General features: G+C 47.7%; 1 protein-coding gene across 9 annotated transcripts in view; it reads right to left on the bottom strand.

Annotated features, from left to right (window-relative positions):
• CUL9 (cullin 9) overlaps window positions 1-16,373 on the bottom strand; it is a 37,370-nt gene that overhangs the window by 3,199 nt on the left and 17,798 nt on the right. For 7 of the 9 annotated variants that reach the window (XM_058734022.1, XM_058734026.1, XM_058734027.1 and 4 more), the window contains exons 20-34: window positions 16,226-16,359; window positions 15,689-15,868; window positions 15,393-15,502; window positions 15,115-15,297; window positions 14,823-14,983; window positions 14,390-14,618; window positions 14,106-14,295; window positions 7,434-7,579; window positions 7,173-7,302; window positions 6,832-7,031; window positions 6,098-6,348; window positions 4,720-5,065; window positions 1,194-1,334; window positions 869-1,033; window positions 472-635 (exon numbers count right to left, since the gene is read on the bottom strand). In XM_058734022.1, the coding sequence (XP_058590005.1) occupies window positions 472-635; window positions 869-1,033; window positions 1,194-1,334; window positions 4,720-5,065; window positions 6,098-6,348; window positions 6,832-7,031; window positions 7,173-7,302; window positions 7,434-7,579; window positions 14,106-14,295; window positions 14,390-14,618; window positions 14,823-14,983; window positions 15,115-15,297; window positions 15,393-15,502; window positions 15,689-15,868; window positions 16,226-16,359 (2,730 nt within the window). Of the gene's footprint in view, window positions 1-471; window positions 636-868; window positions 1,034-1,193; window positions 1,335-3,797; window positions 3,934-4,719; window positions 5,066-6,097; window positions 6,349-6,831; window positions 7,032-7,172; window positions 7,303-7,433; window positions 7,580-14,105; window positions 14,296-14,389; window positions 14,619-14,822; window positions 14,984-15,114; window positions 15,298-15,392; window positions 15,503-15,688; window positions 15,869-16,225; window positions 16,360-16,373 lie in introns of those variants that run through there. The other 2 variants (XR_009262995.1, XR_009262996.1) reach the window with 2 other exon arrangements.

The following is a 16,373-nucleotide window of genomic DNA, read 5'->3' as shown; positions in this document are numbered from 1 at the left end:
GATCCTCTGTTCCCCTCTCTCTGCCCTCCCCTGCTTGTGCACACACCACTCTCTCAAAAACGAATAAACATTTCAAGAAATTAAAAATTAAAAAAATAAAGGCGGGGGAAGGAGCATTAAGATGCAGGAGTCACTGGGGGCGCCCGGGTGGCTCCGTCGGTTAAGCGTCCAACTCAATTTCGGCCCAGGTCGTGATCTCACGGTTCACGCATCTGGCTCTGCACTGACAGCGTGGAGCCATCTTGGGATTCTCTCTCTCTCCCTCTCTTTGCCCCTTCCCTGTCCATGCTCTTGCTATCTCAAAATAAATTTAAAAAAAAAAAAAAAAAAAAAAAAAAAAGATGCAGGAATGACTGGAGGCCGCCTCCTTTGCTCAGCTCTGTTCAGCCCCATGGCCCCTCCGTACCACCAGGCCTCCCACCCTCTCCCATGTTCTCTGACCCCACCAATGACCACAGTACCCCCTCTTACTGCAGACACCCCTCATTCTTCTCAATGGGAGCCTGGCAGCTGGGACAGCGCTTGGAGATGAGCTTGGCAAGGTGCTTGCTCTGAGCCTCCACGCTCATGCCATCATAGTAGCCGCCATCATCGACCCACTGGGACATGTGGCCACAGCTGGCAGGGTAGTGCGCCTAGGGCAAGAGGGGAGGACATGGCTGAGCTCTAACCAAGGGTGGCACTGTGAGTGTGTGAGGGAGGGAGGTCACAAGTGGAGGACTACAGGAGGAGGAACAGAGCTTAGCCAGGTGACAGCGTGTGAGGACAAGACATGGTGTGTGTGTGTGGGGGGGGGTGTGGCAGAGCAGAGTGCTGGCAGAGGAGAGGTACAGGCCTTGCTCAGGGGCAGGGCTGGGCAGGCACCCACCTCGGGGAAGCTACAGTTGAAGCAGGAGGCCCAGCCACATTTAGAGCAGGTGGTCCCGCAGCCCAAGCCCTGGCGGCACAGGATGCGGTCACAGCCCTGGGGGTTGGTGCACCACGTCAGGTTGGAGCAGCTCTCCACGTAGCCACGCAGGAGGGCCTTCTCGTACTATGGGGGCATAGGTGCCACCAGGTGAGGGCATGGCTCTCCAGGATGCCACACCTCCAGACCCCCCTCCCCCCCACCGCCAGCACCGGGAATGTGGGCCCACCCCCTGGGGCCTGCCCCTCTGGCTGTACACCGAATCCTCCTGCAGAGGAGGGACTACCTTGGAGATGACGTCTGGGGAGGAGACAATGGCCCGAATGAAGGCTCCAGTGGGCTGTGCAGGGCAGTCGGCAATGGGGCAGGTGCAATTCAGCACAAGGTTCTGCTCAATCCGAGTTGTCAGATACTCATTCCAGCAAGACTGGAGGGGAAAGGAGGGGCTGCTTAGGGACAGTAGGGGAGCAGCACAGGAGGACATCTTGGCCTGGTAATTAACCTAGCACCCCCCTCCTGACTATGGAAGGCCAGAGACAAGCCTGCTTCCGGAGCAACCTCAAAACTGACCCTAATCTTTCTGGCTTCTATGGGTTTTCCTGGGATTGGCCCAAATCACAGTTGCCTTTGAGGATGTGTGGGCCAGGGTAGTGACCTCGTTTTAATTATTGTTGAGATGGACATGGAGGGAATGGGTAAGAGAATCAGGACAAAGGAGATGATTCAAGTTCTAAGAAAGATCTGGAGAGAGCAAGAAGGCCAGAGAGGAAGGAGGCCTGGGGCAGTAGGGTGCCTTTTCCCTGTGGGGTAGCTGGCCTTGGACACTGCAAACACCGCTGTGGCCTCTCCTCCCAGCTCCATCTGCTCACCTAGCTCCTTGGTGCTCCCATCTTCCCAGACTCAGCCTCTTCTCCACAAAAAAGCCTCACCCACTGAACCCCCCACCCATCCTGGTCACGGGTGTCGGAACCCTCACATCTCTTGGATTCTCTTCTAGCTCCCATGTCACTGCACCACCCTAAACCAGGCCTTTATCCCCTGACCCCTAAACTGCTTGTCCCCATAAACGGTCTTCCTACCCAGATCCCTCCAAGAAAGGTACTAAACAAAACAAAACCCTTTTTATGGTGAAATAAAGCCAGATAAGTTGGGAAATTGAATGCAGAATTCCTGCATTTTTGAGAGAAAACAGGAAAATACTCCAAATTCAGACTTCATGCTTGCAGGCATACGGGCACAACAGGGCCCCTTACAGCCACAGAGGACAAAGGCTGGCAGCTGGGTTTGGAGCCCATCCCACTCCCCTAAGGAGCCCCTCTGCTGTTGGCTTGCTCTCGCTTCTGCCGTCCCCCCTGCCCAGCCCACCGGGAATGCAGTCTCCGTCCAGCCTGTACTCCCCTCCCACACCTGCCAACCCTGCCTGTCACTCAAGGCTCACACGGGGAACACCTCCCCCCCCCCCCCCACAGCCCCCATCGACAGCTCCAAACCCAGGACTTCCCTTCTCTGAGTTCCCTTACATTTCATTGTGCTGCTCAGCTGTGACTTAAACATAGGCTCCTCTTTGGCTGGGACATCTCCAGTTAGCCTGTTTTTCTCACTTTCCCTGTCGTTCCATCTCTACAGGGGGATCTGTACAGCTCAGCACTCTGGACCTGCTTCTCTCTCTCTGCAGGATGCCAGCTAGGCCTCTCCACTTAATTCCAAATTCTGCTGTCCAGTCCCACACAGGTATCCAACAAGAAACTCAAACTTCACATGGTCAGAACAGACTTAATTTTCCCTCAAAAACCTGCCCTCCACACCCAGCCCCAGCCCCAACAGCTTGCTAAATTCAGTAGACGATGACATATCTCATCCACCCAGATGCTCTGGTCAGAAACCCAGGAAGTACCCTTGATTCCTTTGTCCTAAGCCCCCCATCAGCTCCACCAAGCCCTGTCAGCTCTGCCTCCTGACGTACCCCAATCTGTCCCCTTCTCTCTTCACTGCGAACGCTGGGAAAACACCCACCGCTTCCTGCCTCTTTATACAACAGTCTCCCAACAGGTGCCCCTGCTTCCACACAAGATCTGCCCAACCCTTTCTTCCACACATGGTGATCTTTTAGAAAATGAAAATCAGATCCAATTACTCCCCTGCTTAACTCCATCGTGGCTTTCCATAAAGTCAAGCCCACTGTATGCCAATCCCAACCCCACTGGGTCCGTCTCCCTCCCAGATCTCTCCCTCCACTGTCCCACCACATCACTGTGCTTTAGCCACCAGTCTCAGCTTCTTTGCAATTGCTGTCCCCTCTGTCTGCCACACTCTTCCACCAAATAGTCACCTCTTCAAGGACAGCCTTCCCTGGCCTCCCCAATCTAAAGTCCCTGACAGGGACTCTCCCCCCACTCCTCACCTCAGTCACTTCCTATGACATGACCCTGTTGTATTTCCTTCCCCTCACTTGTCATAAAAGCATGAGGGAGGGCCCTGGAGCAAGACTGCCAAAGTCCAAATCCTGACCTTGGGCAGGTGACTTCTCCTTCAGGCGCCTCCATCTGTCACCAGCAAAATGGGGATGGTAAAAATACCGACCTCACACAACTTTCATGGGAATTAAGCAAGATAATGCATATATAACAGCAGAACGGCCCAGAATGCATCCCCCATAAATATTAGCTGCTGATATTATTAGCCCTTGGGTCATTTCTGGCTTGGATTTTCCCACCCCCTCATATAGCACCCGGTGCTGTGCACACTGTGAGTTCATGACAAACATTAGTTGAATGAAAAAGTGAAAGTGGGAAGGAAATAATTAAGAACCAGGAAAAGGGGGGCACAGGCAACCGTGTGAGAAGAGTAACTTGAAGCAGAGCAAAAAAGGAAGGAGGAAAAGTACACGTACACACACATGCCAATGCACGCATCCCAGATCACCCACCACTGGGGAGACGCTGTTGGGAGAGGCAGCTAGATTCAGGGCAACAAGCACGCTCATCCTGTTAAGTTGATGTGTTTGGGCTTGGCATCAGTTCTAAGAGCTGTGAGGCAGGGAACATGGGACACTCAGCACTCTGGTCCCCTGCACCTCGGCCCCTCTCCCCCGCCACTGAAGACAACTCACTCCCCCATCTACAGCCTCCTCTGCTCAGCTGTACAGTAGCAAGATCTGGCTTCCCATAATTCCCTTGACTTCTGTGCTTTTCTCATGTTCTGAGATAAAGGGACTTGAATGATAATTAGGAAACATAAACCTATAGTCATCATCAATGTAATAGCACTTCTCATTTATGAAGTGCCTTGATGTATATTTTACATGTATGCGTGTGCTACCCATCTATCTATCTATCTATCTATCTATCTATCTATCTATCTATCTACCTATCTATAGTTCTCAAACCTGGCTGAACACTGGAGTCACCTGAGGAATTTTTAAAACTCCACATGCCTGGGTTTCACCTCCAGAGATTCCAATTTAACAGTTTGAGCATGAGGACTTTTTAAAAGCTCCCAGTGATGACAATATGCCACCAGCATATTTTAGCATATTATTAGCATATTCACCTATTAAAACTTTGCCACTGGCAAAGTTTTAGAGCCACTTATACATTTCACTGGATCCTAACAACAACCACTCTTCAGAGTGTTGAGGCTAGGGGCGCCACTTTTAGATGACAAAACCAGTTTCAGAGGGACGAAGAGCCTTGTCCGACACTGCCCAGGTTAGGAAATGGCAATGCTGGGCTAGAAGCCCAGAGTTCACCAGGAATTGTGTGGGGCAGGAAAGGGGCAGAAGAGGGGCAGGAGAGGGGCAGGCGGGGCCTCACCTTGCAGCAGTAGTGCATGCAGCAGAGAGAGGGCAAGTCGTCGTCAGGCTCCAGGGGGCTGACACAGACAGGGCAGTGGTCAGGGCGTGCGGGGGCCTCCTGGGCCTGGGGTACACACAGCCCAGCTGCCAGCAGCAGTGGCTCAGGGTTATCACTGTAGCTCTGCAGCAGCTGTTCAGCACCCCAGTGGGAATGAGCCAAAAGGTGCTGAGCCACATCTGCCTCTAGGTTCAGCGTCTCTTGCACCTGCCGCACCGTCTGCTCCATCAACCCTTCTACCTCCTGGGGGCTCATGGTGCGGCCTGCAGGCAGCTGGAGAGACGCCAGGGCAGCCACAGCTTCTGGGCTTGGGGGAAGAGGAGATTCAGCGATCAGTATCCCTGCTCTGCTTATCTACTAAATGAACCCCACCATGGCCCTCAGCTCCCCACTTGCGCACGCCTGCTTGCGCCTGCCTAACCAACCTAAGGGTAGCCACCCAAACCAACTGTCGGAGCTGCTTTCCACAGAAGCGTTTGTTAAGTGGCGAGTGGGGCTGGTTGTCACAATGATCTCTAACACCCCAGGAATCTGGTAGGCAGGCATCGGGAAGCAAACTGACCCACAGTGGATGGGATAATCCCACCGTAAGCCCCACCTAAAACAGCAGCAACACATCTGGGGAGAAACTGGAGTCTGTGGCCTTACCACTCAAAGTATGGTCAGTAGGTATCCCCATTAGTATCACAGGGAGCTCTACTGAATCAGGACCTGCATTTTAATAAGATCCCCAGGTGACATGTGTGCAAGTGAAAGTTTGAGAAAGATTTCTCTAGAGAACTCACTTTATACACAGTGCAGGCAGCAGGCATAAAAGTTGTGCCATAACAACTTCTAGTGAGCTGAATGTGATATAACAAGCTTTAGGGGTGCCAGCTAATTAGGGGGATCCTATGACAAATTCCTCTGTAGAACAGGCTTCTTGAAGACTAGAGTTTGTACATTTCATTGAGCAGAGAACATAATCAGCACTCAATACACAGTTGTATGATACTGCATTTTTGCTTAGAATGAGAGTTATCTATACAGAAGCTTATGTGTCTGGGCCCCTTGCCTATGGGCTGACTCTAGGAGAATGGGGACAGCAGGGCCCCTGATTAGGAAGGCAAAGAAGGGGTGACGGTGCTGGCAGGGGGAATGAGGACTGGCAAAGTGGGAGAAATGACAGAGGCAGGGAAAATGGGGTACACAAAGACGGAAATGAAGTGCTTTTCCACAAAAGAGCCTGGCCTTGGCACTAAAACTCCCGTGTCACTGCAGTGCCGTCTGTCCCTGGGAGCCCAGCCCTCCCTGCTGGCTTGGAGCCCTAGCAGCAGGGAACGGGGCTGGGGACAGCTACCTAGGCTTGGAGGTCTTGGCAGTCTGGTTGCCGCAGAAGGGGACCTCTGCCTGACCCCGGCAAGGCCCCATAGGCTCTGGGGTGGCATACATCAGGATCTGGGGCCGGTCGTCACGCCGTTCCACATAGCCCTGGCCCAGGAGGTGCAGGATGCAAGAAAGGACGTCTGTACTGGTACAGGCCACGCCTCCTGCAACAGCACGGCCCAGGCTCCCCGGGGGGTTTGGACCCTTCTGCCAGGCCTCCAGCACCTAGATGGGTGGAGAGGAAACAGGCAGGCCACATTTACCCAGAGAGGCCGGCATGCCTGGGTTCAATGCTCTGCTCTTTCACTTACTAGCTATGTGACTATGGATAAGTTACTAACTCTCATGCCCCACTCTTCTTACCTGTCAAATAAGAATAAGAGTAAATAATAGTAATAATAATAATAATAATAATAATAATAATACCACCACCACCATCACCACCCCCATTAGACTGTTGTGCAGATTAAATGACCTAATCATGCAAACTCTTGGAAAAAGGCCTAGTATACAGTAGACACTCATGTCTTGCCTCTGCCTGCTGTCTAACAAACTGCCCTGTCAGGAATAGAAAACTCCGACAAAAATGTCACTCTACAAGGTCTCATACTGACAGAGTTTACCTTCCCTTGTGATGATCCCTGGCTCCAAGCCCCAACCCTGAGCATGACTCCCTCCCTCCCCTAACTTCACAGTCCCTGGGCCTACCAGACAAACCAGCTGATCAATGTGGAGGCCCTTTTCCCCGTGGACTTTGAGAATATGGACAATAAGACAATTCAAGAGGTTCCTCTTCTGTTCCAGAGTTCGGCCCTCATCCTTCTCTACATCCAGGTATGTCTGGGGAGGTATCAGCCACAGGGCCTCCCCACAGCGCTGGGGCTCAGGCGCCCGAAGCCGCAGCACACCTGGAACTCATTCCGTCAGCACCCGAGGAGGGGAAGGGGAAGGTGAGTGGGGGCAACCCCATTCTCATTCCCTACCCCACGACCACCATGAGAGACCCACCCTCCAGGAGCAGAGGCACAGGCCAGCCCCCAGTGACCTACCCCTGTGTGGAAAGTCCTGACCCTCATGCAGGGTCAAAGGGCCATTCTCAGAGGTGAGGGGCAGAAGTGCCTGGAGCAGTAGCTCTGGGGTGAGGTCAGAATTCTTCAGCAAGGTCTCTACAGACACCTCCTGGTGAGGAGAAACAGAGTCAGTCAGGAGCAGAGAATCGGCGGGGGAAGGATGGAAAGAAGGAACAGAGTTTAGGAGAACACGAGGGACAGACAGGAAAAGAGAAGATAGAGCCTAAGGAGCCGAGGCACCTCTGTCTGATTGAAATGCAACAGCAGCCACATCTGCATGGTGGACACGTGCAGGGTCTGGTCCCCAAACTTCAGCTCAGCCCGGCCCAGCCACGTCCACTGCAGTCGCCGATGTGGTCCCATGTCCAGGACTGGGTGATTCTGACCTGGGAAAGTGCCAAGGAGAAGAGTAGAGATAAAGAGCAGGGGAAATGAGGGGGTTAGAGGCTGAGGCAAGGGTGTACCATTAGTCAAGCTTTGTTCCTGCTAATCTCTGTGGGGAGGAGGCCCCCACAGAAGTGACTTGTCAAGCTTCCAGAGCTCAGCCTCCTCCATGTCTGCCCCCCCTGGCAAGCTACACATATCTGGGAGCCCACCCTGTGTCTCGCCCTATGCCAGGCTGGCTCCATGGAAGAAACACTGGAGAGAAGAGACCTGAGTTTTGCCCTCAAGGAGCTGACAGTTTCAAAGATCCACTAGGCTGTATCTCTTCCTCCTTCTGTGTCACAGCTCAGGCACGACGAGCCTGGATATTCGCTCATACTAGAAAGCAAGAATGCTGTCAAAGGAAGAGAATATCAAAAGGAGCCAATCTGAGAGATACTCTCTGGCCAAAGATAGGACAATTGGAACATCAAAAAAATAACACCTGTGCTGGACTGAGACATGTGAAATATCTTAAAATCCATGAGTTCATAATGACATTTAAAAAAAAAAAAAGATTTCACCGTTTATCTTTGGAGGATGCTAGAGAACAGTATTTTGAAAACTGGTTAAAAATAAGGGGGGAGGAAGAGAGAGTCAAGCCTTTCCTGTATAAACGGTACTTCAGAATAACCAAAAAGTCACTGAGAGGAAGTTTCTCTTTATAGAGAAAACATTCCAGCTCAGATATGAAGGAATGGTGAGACTAGAATGGTGCTAGTTTGTAACCCTTAGTGAAATGATAGAGCTAGGCAATGATAACGAATGACTGCCTAGTGGAAAGCTGACAGGAAACCATATAAAGCACAGATCACACTTGCAATGCTAAAATTCACTGCTCCATTTTCACATCACAGAGACAGGTAGATGTCACACGCCTCCTGGCGGGAGAACACAATACCACCTACAAAGAGTTCTTGCCCAAGAAACCAGACCCACATCGGAATAAACTTCTACATCTATGTAACTGTTTTTAGGAAATGAAAGAAACAGAGGAACATGCTAGAGGACACCACGTGGATATGGTCAGCGGAAATCTGGCCTGTAGACAACTCTGTGTGGCAAATAATCCAGTTCCCTGCACAATTATAAGGGAGCAAAAAAGGAAAAGCAGGACCTATACGTTAATGGAGACGGAAAACAGAATTCAATCAAATTAAGGTGTGGGCTTTCTTTGGATCCTCCATAAAGAAAAAACTAATTTTGAAAACTTGAGAAAACGGGAGGAATATGAACACTTCACCATTTGATATTAAGAATTGTTATTAATTTCACAAAGTTTCATCACTGTAGTGCCTTTGCTTTTAAAAAGACAATCCTTGGGGTGCCTGGGTGGCTCAGTAGGTTGGGCATCCGACTTCGGCTCAGGTCATGATCTCGCAGTTTGTGGGTTCGAGCCCCGCATTGGGCTCTATGCTGACAGCTCGAAGCCTGGAGCCTGCTTCGGATTCTATGTCTCCCTCTCTCTCTGCTCCTCCCCCACTCATGCTGTCTCTCTCTGTCCCTCAAAAATAAAATAAAACATTAAAAAAAATTTTTTTAATAAATAAATAAAAAGAGAATCCCTGTGGTGCCTGGGTGGCTCAGTTGATTGAGCATCTGACTCTTAATTTCAGCTCAGGTCATGATCTCACGGCTCGTAGGTTTGAGCCCTGTGTTGGGCCCTGTTGAGCCCTGGCAGAGCCTGCTTGGGATCTTCTCTCTCCCTCTCTCTCTGCCCCTCTCCCACTTGTTCTCTCTCTCTCTCTCTCTCTCTCTCTGCCTCCCTCTCTCCCTCAAAATAAATGAATAAACTTGAAAAAAAAATTTAACGGTAACTTTAAAAAAAAAAAGAGAGAGAGTGAATCCTTATCTTTTAAATTTGAGAGCTGGGGAAAGTGGGTGGGAGTACAGGAGAAATGAGATTGGCCATGTATTGACCCACGTTGGTACACTGGAGTCTATCCTGCCTACTTTTGTGTATGTCTGAAATTTATAATAATAAATTTTTTTTTAATTAGGGTGAAGGTAAACTGATAGAGTTGTCCATCAATACTCCCTCAATGAAGAGACTTCTAAAGGATGTACTTTAGGGAGGAGATTGAACTCAGAAGGATCAAGATGCAAAAGGATTAGTGGCAGAAACAACTAGTATGATAACAAATCTACACACCACCTGAATAAAACAATAATAATAATAATAAATTTTGGAAAGTAAAAAAAAGATAATCCTAAAATATCAAACAATAGTAATGAGTAAGATGGGAGTGAGAGCTGGAGTTAAGATTTTCTCTTGGTCCTCTTATTGTTCAGGTACAAGTCAAACATACAGGTTAAAAATATAAGGGTAATCAACTACAGAAATAGAATGTCCAAAATATGTAGACACAAAAAAGGAATTAAGTAAAATACAAAAGGAGAGGGGAAAAAATGCACAAAAACCCAGGGTGGAAACATATCTGTAAAGGTGTTCAATTTACTATTCTCCTTTCAACTGTACATATGTTTTATATATTCTTTTTTATATATTAAATAACTAAAATTCAAATTATAAGAAGAGTAAACTAAAATGTAAGAGGTTAGCAATAAAAGCCAAATATATCATTACTCATAATCATTATGAAGAGGCTAATAAAATTGACAACCTAAAAGGAGAGATTGTTAGGTTGAATACAAAACAAATTCTAGGTATTTGTAAGATACATGCCTAAAATAAGAGTATGGCAAAGTTAAAAGTAAATCATACTGGGGGAAATTCTGATGAGAGCAGAATATAGGCATGGTTTGTATCTCCCCAATAGACTGCTTATCAATAGTCACAAAGGAAAAATATTAACTATACAGTGGGAAATCAAACAACCCCTTGACCAGGTTGTCAAAATTCAAATCAAAAAAGAGAAACAAGTGGAAACTATATGCTTCCAAATGAAATGTGGAGAAGAACTTAATATCATTTACTTAGGATTCTGGCTGGGAATGCATAACCTGAATCTAATTATGAGGAAATATACAAACTTAAAATGAAGAAAGTTTAGAAAAAAAACTTTACTTTTATTTTTTCAAAATTTATTTATTTATTGTGAGAGAGAGTGTATGTGAGCAGGGGAGGGGCAGAGAGAAAGGGAGAGAGAGAATCCCAAGTAGGCTCTGTGCTATCAGCACAGAGCCCCATATGGGGCTCAATCTTACATACCATGAGATCATGACCTGGGCCAAAATCAAGAGATGGACACTTAAACACTGAGCTACCCAGATGCCCCTAGAAAATTTTAAATGACTATATTCTCCAAAGGCGTCAATGTCATAAAAGACAAAAAGGCTGAGGAACTGTTCCAAATTAAGGAGACTAGAGACATAACAACTGAACATAATAGATGATCCTAAATTGAATGTTGTCTTCAACTAAAAAAAGACATTATAGAGTCGACTGACAAAATTGGAATGTGGAAGGTAAAGTATTATAGCAATGTTAAATTTTTGAAACTGATAAATGAATGATTATTATATAAGAGAACACCATGATTCTTAGGAAATATATATGAAAGTACTTAGAGGCAAAAGGCCAGCATATATGCAATTTACTCACAGGGGTCTGCGGGAAAAAAGGATGTGTGCATGTGTGTGTGCGTGTGTGTGTGTGCGCGCACATACACATTTTATAAATGTATATATACACAAAGAGCAAATGATAAAAGCAAATAGGGCAAAATGTTAACAAAAGGTGAACATGGATAAAGAGTATATGAGTGTTCTTTGTATTATTTTCTGTAAATTTGAAGTTATTTCCAAGTAAAACATTTTAAGTAAAAGGATAACTGAATTGTCCACCTAAAATGGTTAAAAATGGAGGGGGTGCCTGGCTGGCTTAGTCAGTGGAGCATATGACTCTTGATCTTGGGGTTGTGAGTTTGAGCCCCAAGTTGGGTGTAGGGATTACTTAAAATAAAATCTCAGGGTGCCTGGGTGGCTCAGTCAGTTAAGCATCTGACTTCAGCTCAGGTCATGATCTCACGGTTCGTGGGTTCAGGCCCCATGTCAGGATCTGTGCTGACAGCTCAGAGCCTGCAGTCTGCTTCTGATTCTGTGTCTCCCTTTCTCTCTGTCCCTCTCCTGCTATCACTCTGCCTCTCTCTCTCAAAAATAAATAAAAAACATTAAAAAGTTAAAAAAAATCAGATCTTAAAAAATTAAAATGGCAATTTTATGTTATTCATATTTCACCACAGTAAAAGAAATCTAAAAAAATTATCAATCCCTCTTTAAAAAGTAAAAGGATAGAAAGAGATATTCTGGAAAATCACTAACCAAAGAAAGCTGGTATTTAATAATACCAGATAAAAATAGACTTTGAGAGAAAAAGCTTTACTAGAAAGAAAGGAGACGATTTCATAATAATAAAGTTGAGGGGCACCTGGGTGGCTCAGTTGGTTAAGCATCCAACTCCTGATTTTGGCTCAGGTCATGATCTCATGGTTCATGGGATTGAGCTCCACATCGGGCTCCCTGACAGCAAGGAGCCTGCTAGGGATTCTCTCTCCCTCTATCTCTGCCCCTCCCCTGCTCTCTCTCTCTCTCAAAATTATCAAGTAAACTTTTTAAAAAGTTTAATTAACTATGAAGATTCTAAACCTGCATAGTCCATTATGGTAGCCACATGTGGCTAAACTGGCTAACTAAACAAAGTTAAACATTCAATTCCTCAGTTGCACTAGTCACACTTCAATAGCCACAAATGGCCATCATACCAAACAGTGCAGAAAAGAACTTTTCCATCACTGCAGAAAGTTCTGGACAGTACTGTGGAATGATTTAAAACTTTTATCTAATAACATAGTCAAAAAATATATAAAGTGGGGTGCCTGGGTGTCTCAGTTGGTTAAGCATCTAATGCCTGACCTCAGTTCAGGCCTCAATCTCAGGGTCATTATTCATACCCTGTGTGGGGCTCCATGCTGAACATGAAGCCTACTTAAAAATATAGTTAGTTAGTTAGATAGATAGATAGATAGATAGATAGATAGATAGATAGCAAAACTGACATGATGAGAAGTTTAAAAATTCACTATCATAATAGATCTTAATACACCTCTCTCAGTAATAGAACAGGCAGACAAAAATGAGTAAGGTTTGTAAGATTTGAACAATGTAATTAAGTCAATTTAATGGAATATGAATAAGCCTATAGCCAGCAGCTGAAGAATACATATTCTTCTTAATCACACATGGAACATTTACAAAATGTGACTATCTACTAGGCCATAAAGGAAGTCTCAACATATTGCAAAGATTCAGAATCACAGAAACCAGGTTCTTTAGCTACAATGGAATGAGGGTCAAAATCTAAAATAAAAAGACAACTAAGCAAAGAAAAACTGGTTTGGGAATTTTAAAATATGCTTTTAAAAAATGAATAGACCGGGGTGCCTGGGTGGCTCAGTCGGTTGAGCGTCCGACTTCGGCTCAGGTCACGATCTCGCGGTCCGTGAGTTCGAGCCCCGCGTCAGGCTCTGGGCTGATGGCTCAGAGCCTAGAGCCCACTTCCGATTCTGTGTCTCCCTCTCTCTCTGCCCCTCCCCCGTTCATGCTCTGTCTTTCTCTGTCTCGGAAATAAACATAAACATTAAAAAATTTTTTTTTAAATAAAAAAAAATAAAATAAATAAAAAATGAATAGACTAAAGTAGAAATAACAATGGAAATTAGAAAATTCTTAGAACTTAAAAATACCAAATACTAACATACTACATAATAAAAACTTAGGCAACATCCCAAATGTCCATCAACAGCAGAAAGGGCAAATATATTCATACAATGGAAATGAATCAGTAACTCAAAGAAAAAAGTAGTGATAACTGACAACCTGGATAGCTCTCACAGATACTAAGCTGAAAGAAACTGGACACAGCAGAATACATACCCTATTATTCCATTTATATGATGTTCACATACAGGCAAAAACCTATGGTACTAGGAGGCAGAAGGTTTCTCTTGGAAGAAGATACTAACTAGAAAGGGACATACGTAAAGAAGTATTCTGGGGTGCAGGACATGCTCTGGGGGTGGTTATGGGAGTGTATAAGTATATACAATTCATTAAGTCACAGCTAAGATTTCTATACTGTACTGAAAACTAAGTATACCACAATAAAAACAAGTCTAAAAAAAATCCAAAAACCAAAAAAACTTACAGAATGCAGCTAAAGCAATATTGAGAGGGAAATGAATACCCTTAAATGTTTTTACTTGGAAAGAAGCCTGAAAAGACTAAAAGTTAAGTAGGCATGCAACTTGAAGTTAGAAAAACAGAACAAATTCATACAAAAGTGAGAGCAATAATGAGAGATACTAATAAAGATCTAACCCACCTTTTCACCCTTCCCTAGGAGACTGCTCTGCCTAGAGACCATTTTTGATCATATCTACACATTTCTGTCCACAGGTCCTCTCCACTTCCTCTCCTGCCACCCCAAATCTCACCCCAATCTCCAATTGCCTGTCCCTATCTCCTCACTCTGGCTGTAGAAATTGGAGAAGCGGTCAAGGGCATCACAGAATTCAGTGGGAAGGCACTTTCTGGGATGGTACAGGTAGCAGAGTGGGGAGACCGGCCAGCAGCGTGGTGACAGGACCAGTATGGAAACTGTTGGACTTGAATCTTCGATAAATAGTTCTTTCTCAGCCTCCTCTTCCTCTGCTTCCTCCTGAGAGATAGAAGGATTTCAAGGGCTCTTGGGCTCCCTTCTTTGGTCTAGTCTTTTGCTCTCCTATTCTCCCTCTCATTTCCCTTGCTCTTACCTCTTCTTCGTCCAGGCCCTGTTCTTCCTCATTCTCCTGCTCCAAGAGCAGCTTGTCAAGCCGCTGGAGTTGGAAGAGGTGGAACTGGCGCTGCAGCTCCTCGGACACGCTCAGGCTCCGCAGCATCTGCTGGGGGAGGCGGTTGGGGAAGCAGAGACCGATCTGCTCCAGCACGGCCCCCTCCAGCCAGCTCGAGCCCAAGCTCAGGAGACGGTCTGCCATGTAGTGCCTGCGGTGTCACACACAGGCCGGGCCGAGCCTCAGTGTGGGCACTCCACCCTGCTTCCCCTCTTCCTCCCTGCTCCCTTTCCACCAGTGCCATGGCCATCTCTGTATCTTAGTCCCTCCTCCTCCATCTTCTCTCCAAGACTCAAATCTTCACCCTTTCTAGACTCTAGGTCTCCCCTCCCCTACCTCTCAGACCTGCACTCACTGGTAGAAGTGCTCAAAAGTAGTAGCCAGCTCCAGGCCAGAAAGGACCATGATGGGCTCCAGGTGCCGCTGAAGCCTCCCCAGCATTTCCACTCCAGGGGCTCCACCAACCAGGCCGCCCTGGATCTGCTGGTCGATGTGCCTGGCAAACTGCTCACTTATCTGGGGGCAATGGACAGGGCACGGGCCAACCATGAAGAGGGAGTGGAGCAGGAGAGTGGGCAGTGAGAGGAGGCGAAAGGCAGAGAAAGAAGCCAGCTCTCAGTGGTGACCAGGAGGCTGGTAGTACTCACGTGAGCAGCGGTGAGGAAGGACTGCTGTAGCAACGCGCCGGAGAAGCCACTGCGCAGAGCCAGCGTGAAGGCCGCCCGAGGCCCAAAGAGCTCCGAACCTGCTCTCTGCAAGTGCTCGTAGAGTTTGCAGTACCGAGGCACGAAGTCGGGGTCCCTCCAGGCTGCAGCCAGGAACCTGCTGACCTGAGAAGAGTGGAGAAATAGAATAAAAGGTGTGGTCCCACATGCAATAGCCTAGCAGCCCTGCCCCGCCTCCCACTGCACTTCCTTCCACTCACCTGCTCTTGCACCACGCTCAGCCAGCACTGGGTTATGTTCCTCAGGCTGCTGCTTGGAAGAACTGGTGAAGGCCCGGGGCTCTGATCCCGGCCCTTACTGTTCTTGCTGACTGTGGAGACAGAGGGCAAAGGAAGGGGTTTCATCTCAGCCCCTGAGTGAATCTAGAGGATCTTGGGTACTGACCCCTGGAAAGGTGTGCACAGAGCAGTCAGGAAAAGTAAGATCCAAGAGGGGAAGGAGCCAGGTATCACCACTGGCCAGATTCTCAGCTCAACAGGCCATGGCTGGGACTTACTAGGCCGAGTGGATGGTTCAGGAGAAGGCCCAGGCGGAGGCTCTACATGCACCAGCAAGTGACAAAGGCGACGAACTCGAGAGGCAAAGGATGCCGCTCGACTCAGGGGGTTCTGAGAGCTCTCCCTTTGCTCTAAGTACTGATCCAGCAGCCATCCCAGGGAACTCACACCTTCCGCATCTAAAAGAAGACAGACCAGAAACAGCTGATGGGAAATAGGGGAACCGATAGCCCAGGAAGAGGAGAGAAAAGGCCCAATCATACAAAAAGCCTTGGTTGGGGCGGGCAGCCAGGTCAAGCCCTCCCATCACCAAGGCTTACTTCATTGGGAGTCTAGGGGTACACTAACTGGTTGGGGGTCGGGTAGAGAAGATTCAAATACCCAGTAGTCCCTGGGGCAGGAAGGAGAGGAGCACTGAGGTGACAGGCCTTCGGCGATAAAGACAGGGACCAAGAGAACCAAGAGCATTAACTCAGGTGATCCCTGGGAACAATTATGAGGAACTGGTTAGTGGGGCCAGGGGTCGCGATGGTTACCGGGGGAGGTGATGTTCTGCACCAGGGGGCTGACCAGGGCCTCCCAGCAGGTCTTGCCCAGCGCTTGGGCGGCCTCATCGTCAGGGAGGAAGCGATCAGCAAAATTCTGCTCGTGGCGCAAAACCCTGTTCAGTCTGGGAACAAGAGG

The sequence above is a fragment of the Neofelis nebulosa genome, chromosome 6 (genome assembly GCF_028018385.1).
Source record: "Neofelis nebulosa isolate mNeoNeb1 chromosome 6, mNeoNeb1.pri, whole genome shotgun sequence".
Taxonomy (NCBI): Eukaryota; Metazoa; Chordata; class Mammalia; order Carnivora; family Felidae; genus Neofelis; species Neofelis nebulosa.
This window is presented reverse-complemented; position numbering and strand designations above follow the sequence as displayed.